Here is a 15,521-nt window from a genome sequence, read left to right on the forward strand (position 1 = left end):
CTGACAGAATAGAGGGCAAGCTGAGGAGCTTAATAGCAGAAGTGTGGAGACACAGCAGCCCTCATCTTCTGGGTCCAAGTGAAAAAAGACTATGGCCACTGAGAAAACACACAATGCTTCTGAATTATATCATCTGTTCTTTTTTTGGTATTTCTTTTCTTCATCCCAGCCCAAACTGACCAGACCACAAGGCAGATCTGACAGCATTGCCCTGATGCCTCTCTATGCCATCTGCACCACTGCAAAGTGGTGCAGTTCTTCCCACTGCGATTCAGCAAGGTGACAGAATTCAGTCCTGGGAGATTTTCTGCCTCGCTCCCTCTCATTATGTTAGCTGGATTTAGCTGTTAGTACATTCCTATTCAACTTTGGCAGAGTGCCCTGTCCTCCATAACAGATCAAACCAAAACCCCAGACCCAACATGCTTCAGTTGTCTGGAAGTCCTTGTGCAGAAGGTGGATGTGCCTTACGTGTTGCAGCATCTTCTCGCCATGGCTTGCTGTGCTATGAAGATCTTTAATTCATGATGCCCTAAAAACGACTGTAGAAAGTTGGCTGCACTGTTAAGTGTAAGAGGAGTAAAGGCATGGTGAGATTGTGCTACATTTTACCCCCTCAGACAGGCATGGAGCATTAACATCACCTTTAAATTTTTCATGTATGTTCTTTTCTAAGGTATTTCCTTAACTGTGTGAAGCACAGCAGCAGGAGGAACATTTCATCCTCGAGCAGAGATCCAAAATGAGTTAAGTTGGGTTTTATAGCAAAGAATCTATGTGCTCCCAAATCCCAGAAACAACCAGTTCACCCTCAAACTGGTTTTTATTTCCTCTGTGCTTCAGTGCCACCTCAAAGGATGTCTTTATTGCCTCCTGTGTTCTCAGTGGAAAAGTCTGCTGTTTAATCAGGGCTGGGACAGAACGATTTGCTCCAGTTTTGCTCCCAAAGCATTGCCTTTGCCTGTTTCTGTGACCGCAACCTTTCCTGATCCCCCAGAAGCCCTGTTGCAATGAGAATGGTGGGAGTGACATAAGGTGTTCATGTTCCTGCTTTACCATGTGGCACTGATTTGCTTTGCAGACCACAAAGAGCAGATATGTGCTATCTGCAAGGAAAGGAAAAGCAATTATTTGTTTTACTAAGAGAGTGTTGTTTGCAACTAACCAAATGGGAGCCGAGACTGCAAGGTGCCAATGAACACTTGTTGCCAGGGCAAAGCTGTGAAAGCAGCCTCCGTCCTGACATGAGGCAGCCAGCTCCAAAACTGGGGGGAAAATAGAGATCTCTGTGTGCACTTTTTGAAGTAACAGAGAAAATGATGTATTGGGCAGAAGCAGCTGTGGTGCAAAAGGCTGAAATAATCACAGAATGGCTTGGGTTAGTGGAGACCTCAATACCCACCCAGTTGCAAGCTCCTGCCATGGGCAGAGCTGCCACCCATCAGATCAGGCTGCCTTTATCAAATGCGGGTGGGAAAAGACATGGCTCATTCAAGCAAGTGAACCTGCAGGTATGTGAAACAGCACTGAAGGTGGCTTCTTGTACAGTAATGCCTGGAAGAAGAGGATAAGAGAACGGGAGTGGAAAAGAGAACACACAGAGGAATTTCCCAACTGATGTCCTTTTACTGTGGGGAGCTCCTCCCACAGCCCTTGTGTCAAAACTTAGTCTGTGAGTATATGAAGTATATGATGGGCTTATGTGCCCATAGGGCAGTGTTAGGAGCCAGTGTTTCTGGAATCACAGTAATGAGTTGTGAAGGGCAAAGGCTGAGAGACTAAATGCAGCCAGTGAAGGAGTGGGGTTGTGTACCAGTGATTCCCTCTCTTCCTGACTGAGATCAAGACATAAGCAAATGAAGCAAAGACTGAAAACAAGAATGCTGAGCATCCAGCCAGCTGTTTGTCTTCTATTGTAATGTTGGGATGTCTTTTGGTATCCATATGACTATGATTTAAATAGAAAAGCAAGCAAACGTGAGAGGAACACCTACATCTGTACTTTATGATCACCTTGTACATACCATAAACTCCAATTAGTAAGCAATTAACAGGCATTACTTCTTTATTGTCTTGTGTGCAAATTTGTTTACAGCATCCTGAATTGATAGTATTATACATTATGGTTGTTTTTACTTATAGTCCTGCCCTGCCTGGGAACTTTGGTGACTTTGTTTTTTCGATCTTATTGCCTAAAGAGCTCTTTTTTCTTTTTTCTTTTTTTTTTTCTTTTTTTTTTTTTTTTTTTTTGGTCAGATTTTTGTGCTGTAAATTCATTGGGTTTCTCTCGGGATGAGAAGTACAAGGTCTTGCACATAGGTCCTGACAACTCCTACTGTCATTGCAAGCTAGGGGATGTAAGAATGGAGCACAGCCCTGCCGATAAGGGCTTGGGGAAACTGATGCATGGGTAAGCTGGACATGAACCAGCAGCGTGCTCTCGCATCCCAGAAAGGCAACACTATCCTGGGCTGCCTCAAAAGAAGCATGGCTAACAGGGTGAGGGAGGTGATCCTATCCCTCTGCTCTGTGCTGGTGAGACTGCATCCAGATGTGGCGTCCTCAGTAAAAGAGAAACACAAACCTGTTGGAGTGAGCCCAGAGGAGCGCCACAAAAATGATACAAGGGATGGAACACCTCTCCTGTGAGGACAGGCTGAGAGAGCTGGGGCTGTTCAGCTTGGACAAGAGAAGGCTCCAGGGAGACCTGGAGTGGCCTTTCAGTATCTAAAGGGAGGCTATATAAGAGGGAAGAGGACAGGCTTTAACAGGGTCTGTTGTGGTAGGACAATGGGAAATTGTTTCAAACTAGAAGAAGGGAGATTTAGATTGGATATAAAGAAGAATTTTTTTATAGTGAGGGTGGTGAGACACTGGAACAGGTTGCCCAGAGGTGGTGGAAGCCCTGTCATTGGAGACAATCAAGGTCAGGCTGGATGGTGCTCTGAACAACCTGATGTAGCTGTAGGTGTCCCAGTTCATTGCAGGGGAGTTGGACAAGATGACCTTTAATGGTCCCTTCCAACTCAAATGATTTTATGGGAATAATAATCCATAGAACCCAGCTGGGCAGCATCACAGCATAATTTTAGCTGTTCTTTACAGTGGCCTCTGTTAGTAACTTTGCTGAACGTTGCAAAGGGAAGAAAGCTGAACACTTCGTTATGTAACATATAGTCTTGCTGGTGGGGTTACCTGGTGAGGTACCCATAGGTACGAGAGAGACAGACTTAGCCGGGAAGTACTGGCAATGTTGGACTAGATGATCTTCTAGGTCTTTTCCAACCTTGATAATTCTGTGATTCTGTGATTCTGTGAAAGCTCCCCGCCAGCCGAGTGCCTTACACTTTATTTCCATGAGCCCAGCGTGCAGCTGGAAGAAGCAGCGAACACTTTGAGCTTTTCCCCATGCCGCTCAGCCCCCACCGCGGGATATCGACGGGCTGCACCCTTCTGCCCCGACTCCCTCTTTTCTCCAGCAGCCGCGAACCCCCCTCACCAATCTGCATATTCACATGATCGCAAATGACCCGCGGCTCCGGCTGCAGCGTCTCAAGCTCCCTCCGCCCGCCCGCAGCAGCAGGTAGGGGCCCGCCGCTCGGCAGCCGCCCGCTCGGGAGCCGCGCCCCCCACCCCGAGCCCCGCGCCCACCCCGCTCCCACCCGGGGAGCACCGGCTGCTCCGCACCCGCTCTGCAGCGGCTCCGCGCTGCCGGGCAGGCATGAGCGACCGGGCGGCCGCACCGCGCCGCGGGTGAGTGCGCTCCGAGGAGGGTGGGAGAGAAGGAGGGAGGGGTGGCAGAGCTTAGGGGAGAGGGTGACCCCCTGGGAGCGGGAGGTTCGGGGTGCGGTGGCTCGCAGGGCTACCTCGGCAGCCCGAGGGAGATACATTTCGCTCGCCAGTAGGTGCGCTAAGTGGGGACGGAGGGATGCGGAGCGTCTTCGTTCCGCGTCCGAAAAGTTTGATTCTCAGCTTGCGGTCTGAGCGTGGAGAGAGGTGCGTGTGCGGAGCGCCGGTTCCGCAGAAAGGCATCAGCCGGGAAGAAAGAACGCTAAAAGTGCCGTTTGGGATTCGTTGGGAAGCCTTTGTTATTATTTACATTGTTACGGCTTCAGAGCCGCTGTCACTGCAGCCCCAACGCGTGAGCCCAGAATAAGGCTGTCCCATACCCCAGAGTCTTTAGACCGTGACGGCAACTTGAGCTGTGGCACCCACACCGTGTCCCATCACACACCGTCTGCTGTGTGATCCTAGAGCAGAGAGCTCCAAGCGTGGCCACGTGGAATGAATGTGTGACTGTAACCTGAGTTCTGTTTTTCTGTTATATTTTGTATCTGCGGAACATTGCTTTGCAACTTCGGTGGCAAATCTTAGATGCTGCAAAGTCTCTTACCAGCTTCAAACCTGGCAGTCATCTCTCTGTCCCATCTCAAGCCTTGAAGTTAACTGTGTGCAGATGGGATAGTGGGTGATGGAGACAATATTGATGTCTAAGTTGCTGAGAGCCTTTGGATTTAAGTGAGAACCTGAACTCCAAGATAAAAAGAAAGAAAGAAAAAGAAAGAAGTGATATTAAGCTTGTATTATCCTTTCTTATGTGAGTGGTTGGGAGGGAGCTAAATTTTCTTTCATTTTTGCTGTGGGGAATAAAGTTGTGCAGCTTGAAAGAAACCTTTTGCTGTGACAGCTGGGTGTTTCATTGGGTGTTAATATCAGAGAAAAGCAGGCTGCTTCAGAGAGGAAAAAACCCACAGCATTAAAATAGGTGTTTAGGTCATTAACTATCAAAGTACGACTGGCAGTAGAGTTCAACCAGTTGGGTTGTGGGTGTTTTTTTTTTTTTTCCCATGCAGTATGCTATACAGCATAAATAGAAACTTCATTTATGTTGATGAACAAGCTTTTGTGCTTAAGTTACACTTTTAGCTTGCATGTAGTGTTTTTGCATTTTGAGGGCTGTAAATGACATTGGTTGACTGGACAGCAGGTGATCTCAGCTGGTGCAGCAGTATGAGGTCTGCTCTTCATGATGTGTGCCTGGCCAGGCCCACCCGCACTCCTGTATGTACAGAAAGTGGTGGTCAGGCACACTGGGGTAAAGTCATGAATCCCCATATCCCTCCCTCCCATGCTGCAAATACATCTGGTGCCCTCCTTGTGTCCTCAGCAGTAGTAAATTTTGCAAAATTTAATAGAATATAGAATTATATAGAATTATAGAATCACTTAAGTTGGAAAAGACCACTGAGATCATCTAATCCATACATCAAGTCTGGAATATAACATCAGGGCCACTTGTACGAGTGCTGCTTCTGTTGTGTGAGCATCCAGGTTTATTTTCATGGGATTCAGGATATGACTCATCCCTACATGAACTGTTCACTTGGGACATGTTCTGGGACACTGAGCTCTTCTCAGTACAGATATTGCTCCTGTGTCCTACTTGGGTCACTGAACCTGAATTGTTGGAGAGGAGGTAGCAAGGAGGATAAAGATAGCTGTGGCTTTATTGCCAAGGGAGGTGGTAAATTTGGAGCCATTTTGGGCAAACAGTTGGATCTTGGTAGCTGGTCATTAACTGACTGTTAATACAAGATCTTACAAAAACTATTTCAGTTTGTCTTGAGTTTAACACAAGATCAGATTTGGGGGTTGACTTCTTTCACTTTTGAGGTTCTGGTTTCTATTCTCCCTTAGTGAAACAAGTCCTGCTCAAATTTTTGAGTCTGCCAGATCACAAGTGTTTTACAATAACCATTTGCAAGAGGTTCTTGTTCTTGTTCTCATCTGAGACTCCAGAGAACTGAGATAGAGTGCAAATGGCCTATCCGAAATACACAGTAAATTAGCGTAAGAAATGAGACAGGGAAACACATATTACTTGCTCCAGACACAGAGTTAAATTGCTATTCCCTAACTCTCCACAACTGTTAAGAAATTCATGGCCCATTCCTCTTGCAGTAACTTGAAATGACTAGACATGCATTTTGTGCTTCTTTCTGATGTAAGTTGTATTAAATATGCATCGTGGTTCAGTTACCTTAGATAACTGAAAATAAATTCATCCATCTACCACTTGAAATTCTGTTCCCAAAGCAGAAGAGGAGTGTTCTTTCTTTTGCTTTCTGTTGTGGTTTTCTTTGTTTGCTTGTGTTTTGTTGTTGTTGTTGCTGTTTTTGGTGGGGGTTTTTTTGGAAGGATTGGAGGTTTTATTTGCTTTTGTTTTTAAAGGAGAATCTTGTTAGCATTCCTTAGAAACTCATTAAAATGCTTCCCTTTTGGCTCATTCTCCTAATTTATTAATACCACAAATAACTTTTATTTGGTGACCCACTTTCATAGGTATCTGAGCATCTAGCAAGGCTGTAACTCATCAGGAAGGTTGTGCAGACTAATAAATAGCACTTCCAGACAGTGGAAAATCCAAGCCATTTCTTTCTTTGTCACACACAGCTGTACACACCAAATGTGAAGAAAATGTTGTTCTCTTCTACTACTTGTTCTGCACCCTTAGCCTAAGAGAAAAGTCTTTATTAACTGCATGGTTGATGTAGAGGTCAGAGTTTAGAACTGCATTCATTTTCCTGATTGGATTCATTTTTAACCCTATGTCCTGAAAGGAGAAACTGCACTTTGTATAAATACAAATTTATATTTTTTTATTTGTTTGTGTGAGTGTTCAGAAAAGTAAACTCTCTCTAAGAGATCCCAAGGCAACGTCCCATCACTACACTATTGCAACAATGATTAGGATTTGACTGTGGTATGGGCTTAGGCTTGTTTGACTATTACTTGGGCTTGTTTAGCTTGGAGAAGAAAAGGCTCTGTGGAGACTTCCTTGCAGTCTAGTGATAGGAAACGGGAATTGCTTTAAACTCAATGACAGAAGATTTAGGTTAGATATCAGGAAAAAACTCGTTACTCAGAGGGTGGTGAGGTGCTGGCACAGCTGCCCATAGAAGCTGTGGTGCCCCATCCCTGGAGGCACTCAAGGCCAGGTTGGATGGGGCCCCGGGCAGCTGAGCTGCTGGGGTGCAGCCCTGCCCATGGCACAGGGTGGGACTGAGTGTGTTTCACGTTCTCTTCCAACCCAAGACATTCTGTGATTCTGTAATATTGCTTTTTACTGAACTATTGCACCTGCCTTGTGAAAAGTAAGGATTTGATTAGAGAAAGAGTATACCCATTGATTTAATGAGCTTGATGGTTAACAGGCCATTGAAAATGATAGAGCTCTGCAGGCTCCTAGTTAGACAGAGGCCAGCTAGGATAGGGGAATGCATTTATTTTCATACTTCCTTAAGAAAAAATAAAGGGTGTGTTTTGCACGAACCACAACTATAGGGACAGACTTATCTTAGGGAATGATTAATTACCCCATGTCCTGAAGACCAGCTTTGAACTTCAGCAATGTTTTAACGGCAGTCAGCTCTGACAGCACATCTGTCCAAGACTATCCCCTTCCAAGAGTACTCTGCCTTGAGTCTTCCCTCCAAGCTTTCCAAATAACAACCCTCTTACAGGAGAGAATTAGGTTTATTTTGTGACTTCTGATGAAGATTTGTTTTCCTTTCCAGTAAGTGTGGACGACTGTGCAAGTGTGAAAACATCATGGTAGCATTCAAAGGAGTCTGGACTCAGCCCTTCTGGAAGGCTGTTTCAGCAGAATTTTTGGCCATGTTGATTTTTGTCCTCCTCAGCCTCGGCTCTACAATCAACTGGGGTGGATCAGAGAAGCCACTGCCTGTAGACATGGTCCTTATCTCTCTCTGCTTTGGACTCAGCATTGCAACCATGGTGCAGTGCTTTGGACACATCAGCGGTGGCCACATCAACCCTGCTGTGACTGTGGCCATGGTCTGCACAAGAAAGATCAGCCTCGCCAAGTCGGTCTTCTACATTCTAGCCCAGTGCCTGGGAGCCATTGTGGGAGCTGGCATCCTCTACCTCATCACACCACCGAGTGTGGTGGGAGGCCTGGGAGTCACTGCGGTAATCACTTCTGCTCTGGCGCATGCAGTAGAGTAACTCAGAGCCTAAGAACACAGAATCAGCATCACACAGAATAAAGAGAGCTCGAGTAGAGATTTTAAGAGCTTGCTGGTTTATTTACAACACCCAGAAAGGGTTTAAAGCTCTCCCCAGGATGGCTTTATGCAACGCTATATCTGTAGCTGTTCTTTTTATAGAAGTAGGCTTTTCTAGAACTTCCCTAAATCTGATGACAGCAGGTAATGTTAATTTACATGCAGAATTTAAATAATATATGCATGAAATGCCATTTTCTTATGGACTGGGGAGGGGAAATTAATTCTCTGCCGTTATGATGGGGATTGAAAAAACATCAATTTAAAATGACATACTTTCGAAATAGATTGTGGCTTAGATTTCAGCTTTGTTCTAAACTAATAAGAAATGCCATCAGTTAGCCCTGTTGCAGGACTTATTAAAAATGCACTTGAGCTGCACACTGCTTAAATTTTAATTGAAATTTAAATTAATTAAGTCAGGGCTAATTAATGAATTTATAATTGAATAGTAAATTACAGCACTCCCAAGAAGAAAAAAAAAAACCAAAAAATGGTGAAGTGCAGCCTTTGCAAATCCCCATGTAAAAATAAAGGATACTTCTGCAATCTAACTTTGAAGTTCCCATTGGGTGTTACTGGCAAGCCGTCTGTTGTCAGTCCAGCAGTAATTTTCCATGGCTCTCAAACTAGACCAGCAAGAAAAGAAATGGAAGGGGAAGAGAGGGTTGGGAATGTGTGCGTCTAAATGTTCACTGTTGTCTTTCACTGCATACCACTTAAAAACATCATTCTCTGAAGTGTAATTAATGTAGGTGGTGTCTTTCCGATTTACAGAATCACCTTTGCTTCATCTCCTGTGTTTCTTTCCCTTCTTCCAGGTACATGGGGATCTTTCCGCTGGCCATGGACTCCTGGTGGAGCTGATAATTACATTCCAGCTGGTTTTTACTATTTTTGCCAGCTGTGATTCAAAACGAAGTGATGTCACTGGTTCAGTAGCTTTAGCAATTGGATTTTCTGTTGCGATTGGACATTTATTTGCTGTAAGTTAATGCCTTCATTTTGAAAAATAGAGCTTTTGTCCCTTTATGCTTACTTCAGAAGCAAATGGAAACTTCTGTAGACTTTATAGCTGCTATAGCTATATAGCTGCTGTATTATAGAATCATAAAATCCTAGAATCACCAAGGTTGAAAAAGACCTCCAAGATCATCCAGTTTAACTATCCACTATCACTAGTATTTCTCACTAAACCATGTTCCTTAGTACATCATCTAAACGCTTCTTGAACACCTCAGTGGACAGTGGCTCTACCACCTGCCTGGGCAGTCTGTTCCAATCCCTCACCACTCTTTCAGAGAAGGAATGTTTCCTAATATCCAACTTGAACCTTCCCTGATGCACCTTGAGGCCATTCCCCCTTATCCTATCACTGTTACTTGTGAGAAGACCTCAACTCCATCTGCACTGCATCTTCCTTTCAGACTGTTGTAGGGAGCAGTAAGGTCTCCCTAGAGCCTCCAGTTCTCCAGACTGAACAATCCCAGTTCCCCCAGCTGTTCCCCATAAGATTTGTGTTCCAGACTCCTCACAGATTTGTTGCCTTTCTCCAAGCACACTCCAGAACTTCAATGTCTTTCTTGCAGTGAGGGGCCCAAAATATGTTATTCATGGATAATGGATCATGGTACAGATCCATGTCAAAAACAGTTTGAAAGCAGCAGAATCTTCTTGGTTTGGGTTCTGGGTCTGAGATTGTCTTCCTGTTTGTTTGACAGTTTTGTTAATTTTGTAATAAGACTCAAACAGTACTCATTGTCAGGATTGGACACCATGCAATACCAGTCCTTCTACTATGGGTAAAAGGAAAGACACTGAATGGCTGTCTCTGAGGTTCTAGAAACATGGAATATTTTTTCTTTACTTTAGATCAACTACACTGGTGCCAGTATGAACCCTGCTCGCTCATTTGGACCTGCTGTCATCATGGGAAAATGGGAAAACCAATGGGTAACTCTTTTTCGTGCTTCCTTCTTCATAGCAGCAAACATCCATCACATTTCTTCATAAAGCACTCGATTTTTTACACATCCCATCAAGACCATTACTGGGAGGACGGGTGCTGACCTGCCACACACAGTAGTACAATCCTGGACCATTTCTAAAACTGCAATGTGGTAGACAACATTCTAAGATAGCACGTAGCTACCTGGGGTTTATTTTATGGAGGGAGTAACTTGGGTAGAAGAAAATCATACCAAAAGAGCAAAACAAACAAACAAACAAACAAACAAAAACCACCAAAAACAAAACAACCCAGTGATGGGAAGAAATGAACTGTAAGACAGAAAAAGTCCTCCAAGGCAGACTGCAAACCCTCACGTCATGTTGGTGAGAAGTTATGGAAGTAATTCTGTTGGCTTCACATTTCACCTGGTTCTATGGCAAATTGAGGCAGACATAAAATGAGAGCAGGGACTCCCTGTGATCTGGTTCCAGAGGGAGAACCTGTCATGGCAAATGCCCACAGAAAGAGATGAGGGGGTTGCAACCTGGTCTTTATGAGCTGGACCAGATGTTATCTGCTTTGATTAGAAAGCATTGGCTTGACTAGGAGCGTTCGCGCAGGCAACGGTTTAATAAACAGACTGTGCATGTTGCAGTTTCTTTAGCATCCCACTACTAAACTTATCAACATTTTATAAGGAGAGATGGATCACAGCTCAGCCTCACCTAATTAAACATAAGGAAAGCACTTCCAGGGATGATTTCAGTACTGACTGTGGAAGCTGAGTATTTCAGAGCATATAAGGATTTTCTTGATTTTTAAAGTATGGAGCCCACACTGCTCCCACTGAAGCTAATAACAGAAATAGCATTGTTTTCAGGCCCTGAGGCTTCAATTCTGCAAACATGATACCATGTGTAACTTCGTTCCCAAGAGTTATCCTATTGAGGCAGATTTACCCAGTTATCAGTGAATGGCTTGTTCCTATGAAAAATCTGCTGTAGTTTTCCACAAGATTAATTATCCATACTCTGGGGGAGTCTGTAATTTGTGACTAAAGCTGTAAACAATAAACAAATTTACTATGTAGAAAGTTGCTGGTCACTTAGAAACAGGGCCTTTTTCTCCTCCTTCAAAGCAGTGACATTAGCATGAGAAGTCAGTGGGCCTTTGCACCTACTAAGATTACAGAACTGCTGCATGTCAGACTAAAATAGATAGGTACCCTCCAAAGTTGTGTGTGTCAGTCGTATTTGTTTATCAAATTAGATAATAAGATAGCTGCCTGCCTGTTGCAATCTGCTGGATCAGAAGTCAAATTTGGACTCTGGAAATGTGAGTCTGAAATATTGAAGTAGAACTGCTTGTATGTATGCACTAGGATAGGATTTGTTTCCTTACAATTTTGTAATCTTTCTGGAGTAAAAATGCAGAAAGATCAGCTGCCTACATTGGTGTTCATTTTGTGTGGCATCTTGCAAACAGCACAAGTATGTTATCTACAGATGGCAAATAAACAATGAAAATTTAGAGAAGGCTTCTTGGAAAGAGATTAGAAGTTGGCAAACCCATTTTGCTTCAAGGATAGGGGGCTGCTTCTCTACCACCTTACTTTTGGTAGTCTAGAAAAAAACTGCCAGAGCAACTGTGTGTTGTACATGACTACAGAGTACTATTTCATAAGTCATACCCAGTTCCACAAAGATCTGTGGCCTTTTTTTTTTTTTTTCAAGAAATGCTGTTTTTATGATTGATCCAACTAAAGATGTTGAAGAATGTTCAATCTGTCCACCCCAGGAGGTTGCTAACCAGATATGTAGAATGAAATCTTTCTCAGACATCAAGGAAACAGCATCCCTGCTTACTGATTCATTATCATAGTTCCCTCTTTTCCTCTGCTTCATATGGTACACTCTATGGTGATTCTTTCAGTGCTGGCATGACAGGAATATTTAGGGAAAATCTGCACCCACAAGGTGTGAAATGGTTTAGATGACTACATTCAAGATGAATAGAGAGAGTATTTCTGAAGCAGACAAAATGCATGTGAAAGATGAGAGACTGAGAGGAAGCAGAGAGGTAAGAAAAGTGCATGGAACTAATGCCATTAACTGCCAAAGAGACTGCCTTTTGACCAGTTTCATTCCTCAATTTAAAGAATTCACTTCACTGCTGAGCTCCACATCACCTTCTGTGAAATGCTGGGTAGTTAGATTTCTCTGCCTCGTAAACTGTCAGATTTTATCCCAGTTCATGAAATCCAGTAAACTGTGTGACCAAGGTTTTCTGGAAAACAAAGTTGGTGTAAATGATGGGGCCAGGACATTTTGCAGAAAGTTTTCTGAATGAAGTCTGCAGTGACACGCTTTTCTCTGAGATTCTGGCTTCTTTATTTCTCTGGAACCTAATGCCTATGTTTTTCTTCCATCTCTTTTTGCAGGTTTATTGGGTGGGACCAATAATAGGAGCAGTCCTTGCTGGTGCTCTTTATGAGTATGTCTATTGCCCGGATGTGGAGCTCAAGCGCCGTTTTAAAGATGTCTTCAGTAAAACATCCCAGCCGTCCAAAGGGAAATACATAGAAGTGGATGACACCAGGAGCCACGTAGAGACCGACGACCTGATCCTGAAACCTGGCATTGTTCATGTGATTGATATTGACAGGAGTGAGGACAAGAAGGGAAGAGATCCATCAAGCGAGGTTCTGTCTTCTGTATGACTAGCAAGGAGCACTGAAAGCAGAGAGCAGCCTGCCAATGAGTCTACAGATATCCTTCCTATTAAAGAAACAGATCTCCTCTAAACTGAGCATCTACCATTTCTTAAAAGGTGTGGTGGAGGCAGCTGTGTGGTAGTAGCATGACGAAACCATACATCTGCTCAGCTGGAACATTAGGATTTTGTTCTTATTAGGATTCCCCATGAATTGTTCCAAATTAGGAGTTGTTCCTACTATTTTCCTTCCTTTCTTTCTGGAACAACCCCAAAGTCAAAAAGAGATGAAAGCATTCTTCTTTAATAAATCAGTCAATAATGAGATGAAGATAGAGATGTTTAACATTCAGATTGACAGATAAGACATATCAGGAAATGCCTATAGACATCAAGACCTACTTATCAGATTGTTCTTCTGACACTTAATTGACTGTTGTCAGCTTTGATTAGAACATCTTACCCATTAAGCATTCTCTGTGAGGTTCAGGGACAGCACCAACAGTTTTCAAGAGTTTTATCCAAAGTCAAGCGAAAGCGTATTGTTTCCACTCATGTATGTCACTACTACTTTGCAAACTACCTCTGCAATAAATTATTTTAATAGGCTCCAGAAAAAAAATTGATCAACCCATCAAATTTCACTCATATGATTTTCTATATAAATGTATTGCCTTCATCTCTTCCCAGGAGAATGAAATTGAATATTGAAGTCTATGATAATAAGGCTGCATAGCATTTAACAGTACTTCATGCTCACTTCCGACATTGTCTATCTGGTGAAACATTCTCCTGGGGTTTGACTATTGACCATTTCATGTTAGCAGACTCTCAAGGTCACAAGAAGAATATAAAGGCTTTCCTGTTACTTAATAACTCAAATAAGACCTATCAAAAGAAAAGAAGGCATATCTGTTTTCAGTGCACTTGTTCAGATACAAATTTCTGTGAGAATTTATGTAAACTAAAAGTTTAAATTACTTAACTACTTTCTTACAAGATGGTTGGAGGTATGGGGTTTTTAATTTATTAGTAATATAGAAAGTTTTTAAATTTTAACTGTATTGAAATATTGATTGAGAAGTATTTTTATAACAGAGGATAAAAACATGACTGCTTCTGCCTTTTTGTTGTAACTGATGCCTAACTAGTTGAACAGGATCCGCTCTTATTCCACAGCTCATCTAGTCTTAATTACATCTCCAGTAAAGGCTGCTTTATTTGTTGTTAGAAAAAGATGCAAGCACTTGCAGGGTTTTCTGGGGGAAGGGGACATGAAATCAGTAATCAGGCTTTCCCCCATAGAAGTATTTTGATAGACATAATCATCCCACTGGAACATTTCTATAAAGCTGTTACTTACTGCTTTTGCTTCTGATCGGTGGCTTTGAGTTTTACAACATGCAGCTGCCGGAGCAGTCAGGAGCACTATGCTATTACTGTAATTGTATAGTTTTTATTTTGAAATTGAAAAACTGTTCCTGCCTACTTAAGAATAAGAGGGGAAAAAAGCATTAGTCCTGGCTGTGGGCTGTAATAGACTTGTCTCCTCTTTGTCATGCTCTACATGCAATCTTTATTACAGGGAATTAGATGCTTCTGGTGAGATAATAAACCACTGCTAAACTCAAATCTGTGCACTGTGATCCAAGGGCAATTCTGCTATTCCAACTCACAGTACTGTATAGCTCCAGCATGTCCTGCTGTACTCATTCTCCTAGTTTCACACTTTTCTTGCCTTAAAAACCTTGTTAGAGAGTGGCACAAGCTCCCTGCATCGAGCGCTAGAGCTGTGATTCCTCTACTATTTGTGGCTGGTCCCTGCTTCTGCCTCTGCTGTACAGGCACAGCACATGGCACAAGTGGACACAAGTCATGGATTCCTCAGGTGACCCAGTGACAGCACTGCTCCTGGCCAGATGCACTCCTATTACTTACCTGTGGAGTGTGGTAAAACAGCTGATGGTTGTCCCTAGCTGTACTCCTTAGGACAGCATCGTGGTTCAAGGGCAGGAGCATGGCAAGATACCTTCTGGTATTTGACGTGCTGTATCAAATCAGAGATAAGAGCTAAGCAAGAGTCAAGGATCACAGATAAGAGTTAAGCCACAGCAGGAACTGAGTGTCCTGGGGATGGGCAACATAGGTGTGACGTTTAAAATTCCTGTATGCCTTTTTTCAGATGGGTAAGTATCGCACTAAATAGATTCAATCAGAAAGAGTAGAAGTAGTGGGTGTTTTTGTTTGTTTCTTTGTTTGTTCTGTTTTGTTAGTTGTTTTTTTTTTTTCTCCTCTAGGCATTTATTCTGGCTTTATTTTTTTTCTTCAAACACTGTGTTTGTTAAAGGGACATTTTTATTAAACCTTTTTCATGGCTCATGCAGGTAAAGTGAAGAGTTATATTCATAGCACTGGTGGACTGTTAAAATTTTTGCATTTTTGTGTTTAAAGGCACTCTTTATAATATGCAGATTTTGCATGGTGCTGTATTATTTAAATAAGAAGCTGTGATTTGCTTTATGCTTAAGGGTCCTTTACACAAATTGTGTAATATTTGTTTTCTTCACACAGACTGATTCTGCTGCAGAGGTGAGCATAGCATGAGCATGGCACTGGCCAACTCAATTAGATTGTTTTTTCCCTCTAAACACAGTTTACTAATGAGTTATGGCAAACACCTAGAACCAGTCCTAGGAGAACTCCTTACTCGACAGGAATATTGGAGATAAAATGCTGAGTCTCCTGAAAAGATGAAGAGAAATAAGTGAAGC

The 15,521-nt window shown here is 42.9% G+C and overlaps 1 protein-coding gene across 3 annotated transcripts; it reads left to right on the forward strand.

Annotated features, from left to right (window-relative positions):
• Positions 1-2,790: 2,790 nt before the first annotated feature.
• On the forward strand, positions 2,791-14,382 carry AQP4 (aquaporin 4). Of its 3 annotated transcripts, none has more exons than XM_015855491.3 (5): positions 2,791-3,583; positions 7,578-7,992; positions 8,909-9,073; positions 9,960-10,040; positions 12,479-14,382. In XM_015855491.3, exons 1-5 carry the CDS (start codon positions 3,516-3,518, stop codon positions 12,755-12,757), a joined length of 1,008 nt encoding a protein of 335 aa, XP_015710977.1. In that variant the 5' UTR covers positions 2,791-3,515; the 3' UTR covers positions 12,758-14,382. The 3 variants fall into 3 exon arrangements, with proteins under 3 accessions (XP_015710977.1, XP_015710978.1, XP_085393610.1); XM_015855492.3 differs by having other exon boundaries at positions 3,577-3,753; XM_085537484.1 differs by lacking the exon at positions 2,791-3,583 and adding an exon at positions 3,838-3,996.
• The last annotated feature ends 1,139 nt before the right edge of the window (positions 14,383-15,521 follow it).

The sequence above is a fragment of the Coturnix japonica genome, chromosome 2 (genome assembly GCF_054131305.1).
Source record: "Coturnix japonica strain WE chromosome 2, WE-NBRP24, whole genome shotgun sequence".
Classification (NCBI taxonomy): domain Eukaryota; kingdom Metazoa; phylum Chordata; class Aves; order Galliformes; family Phasianidae; genus Coturnix; species Coturnix japonica.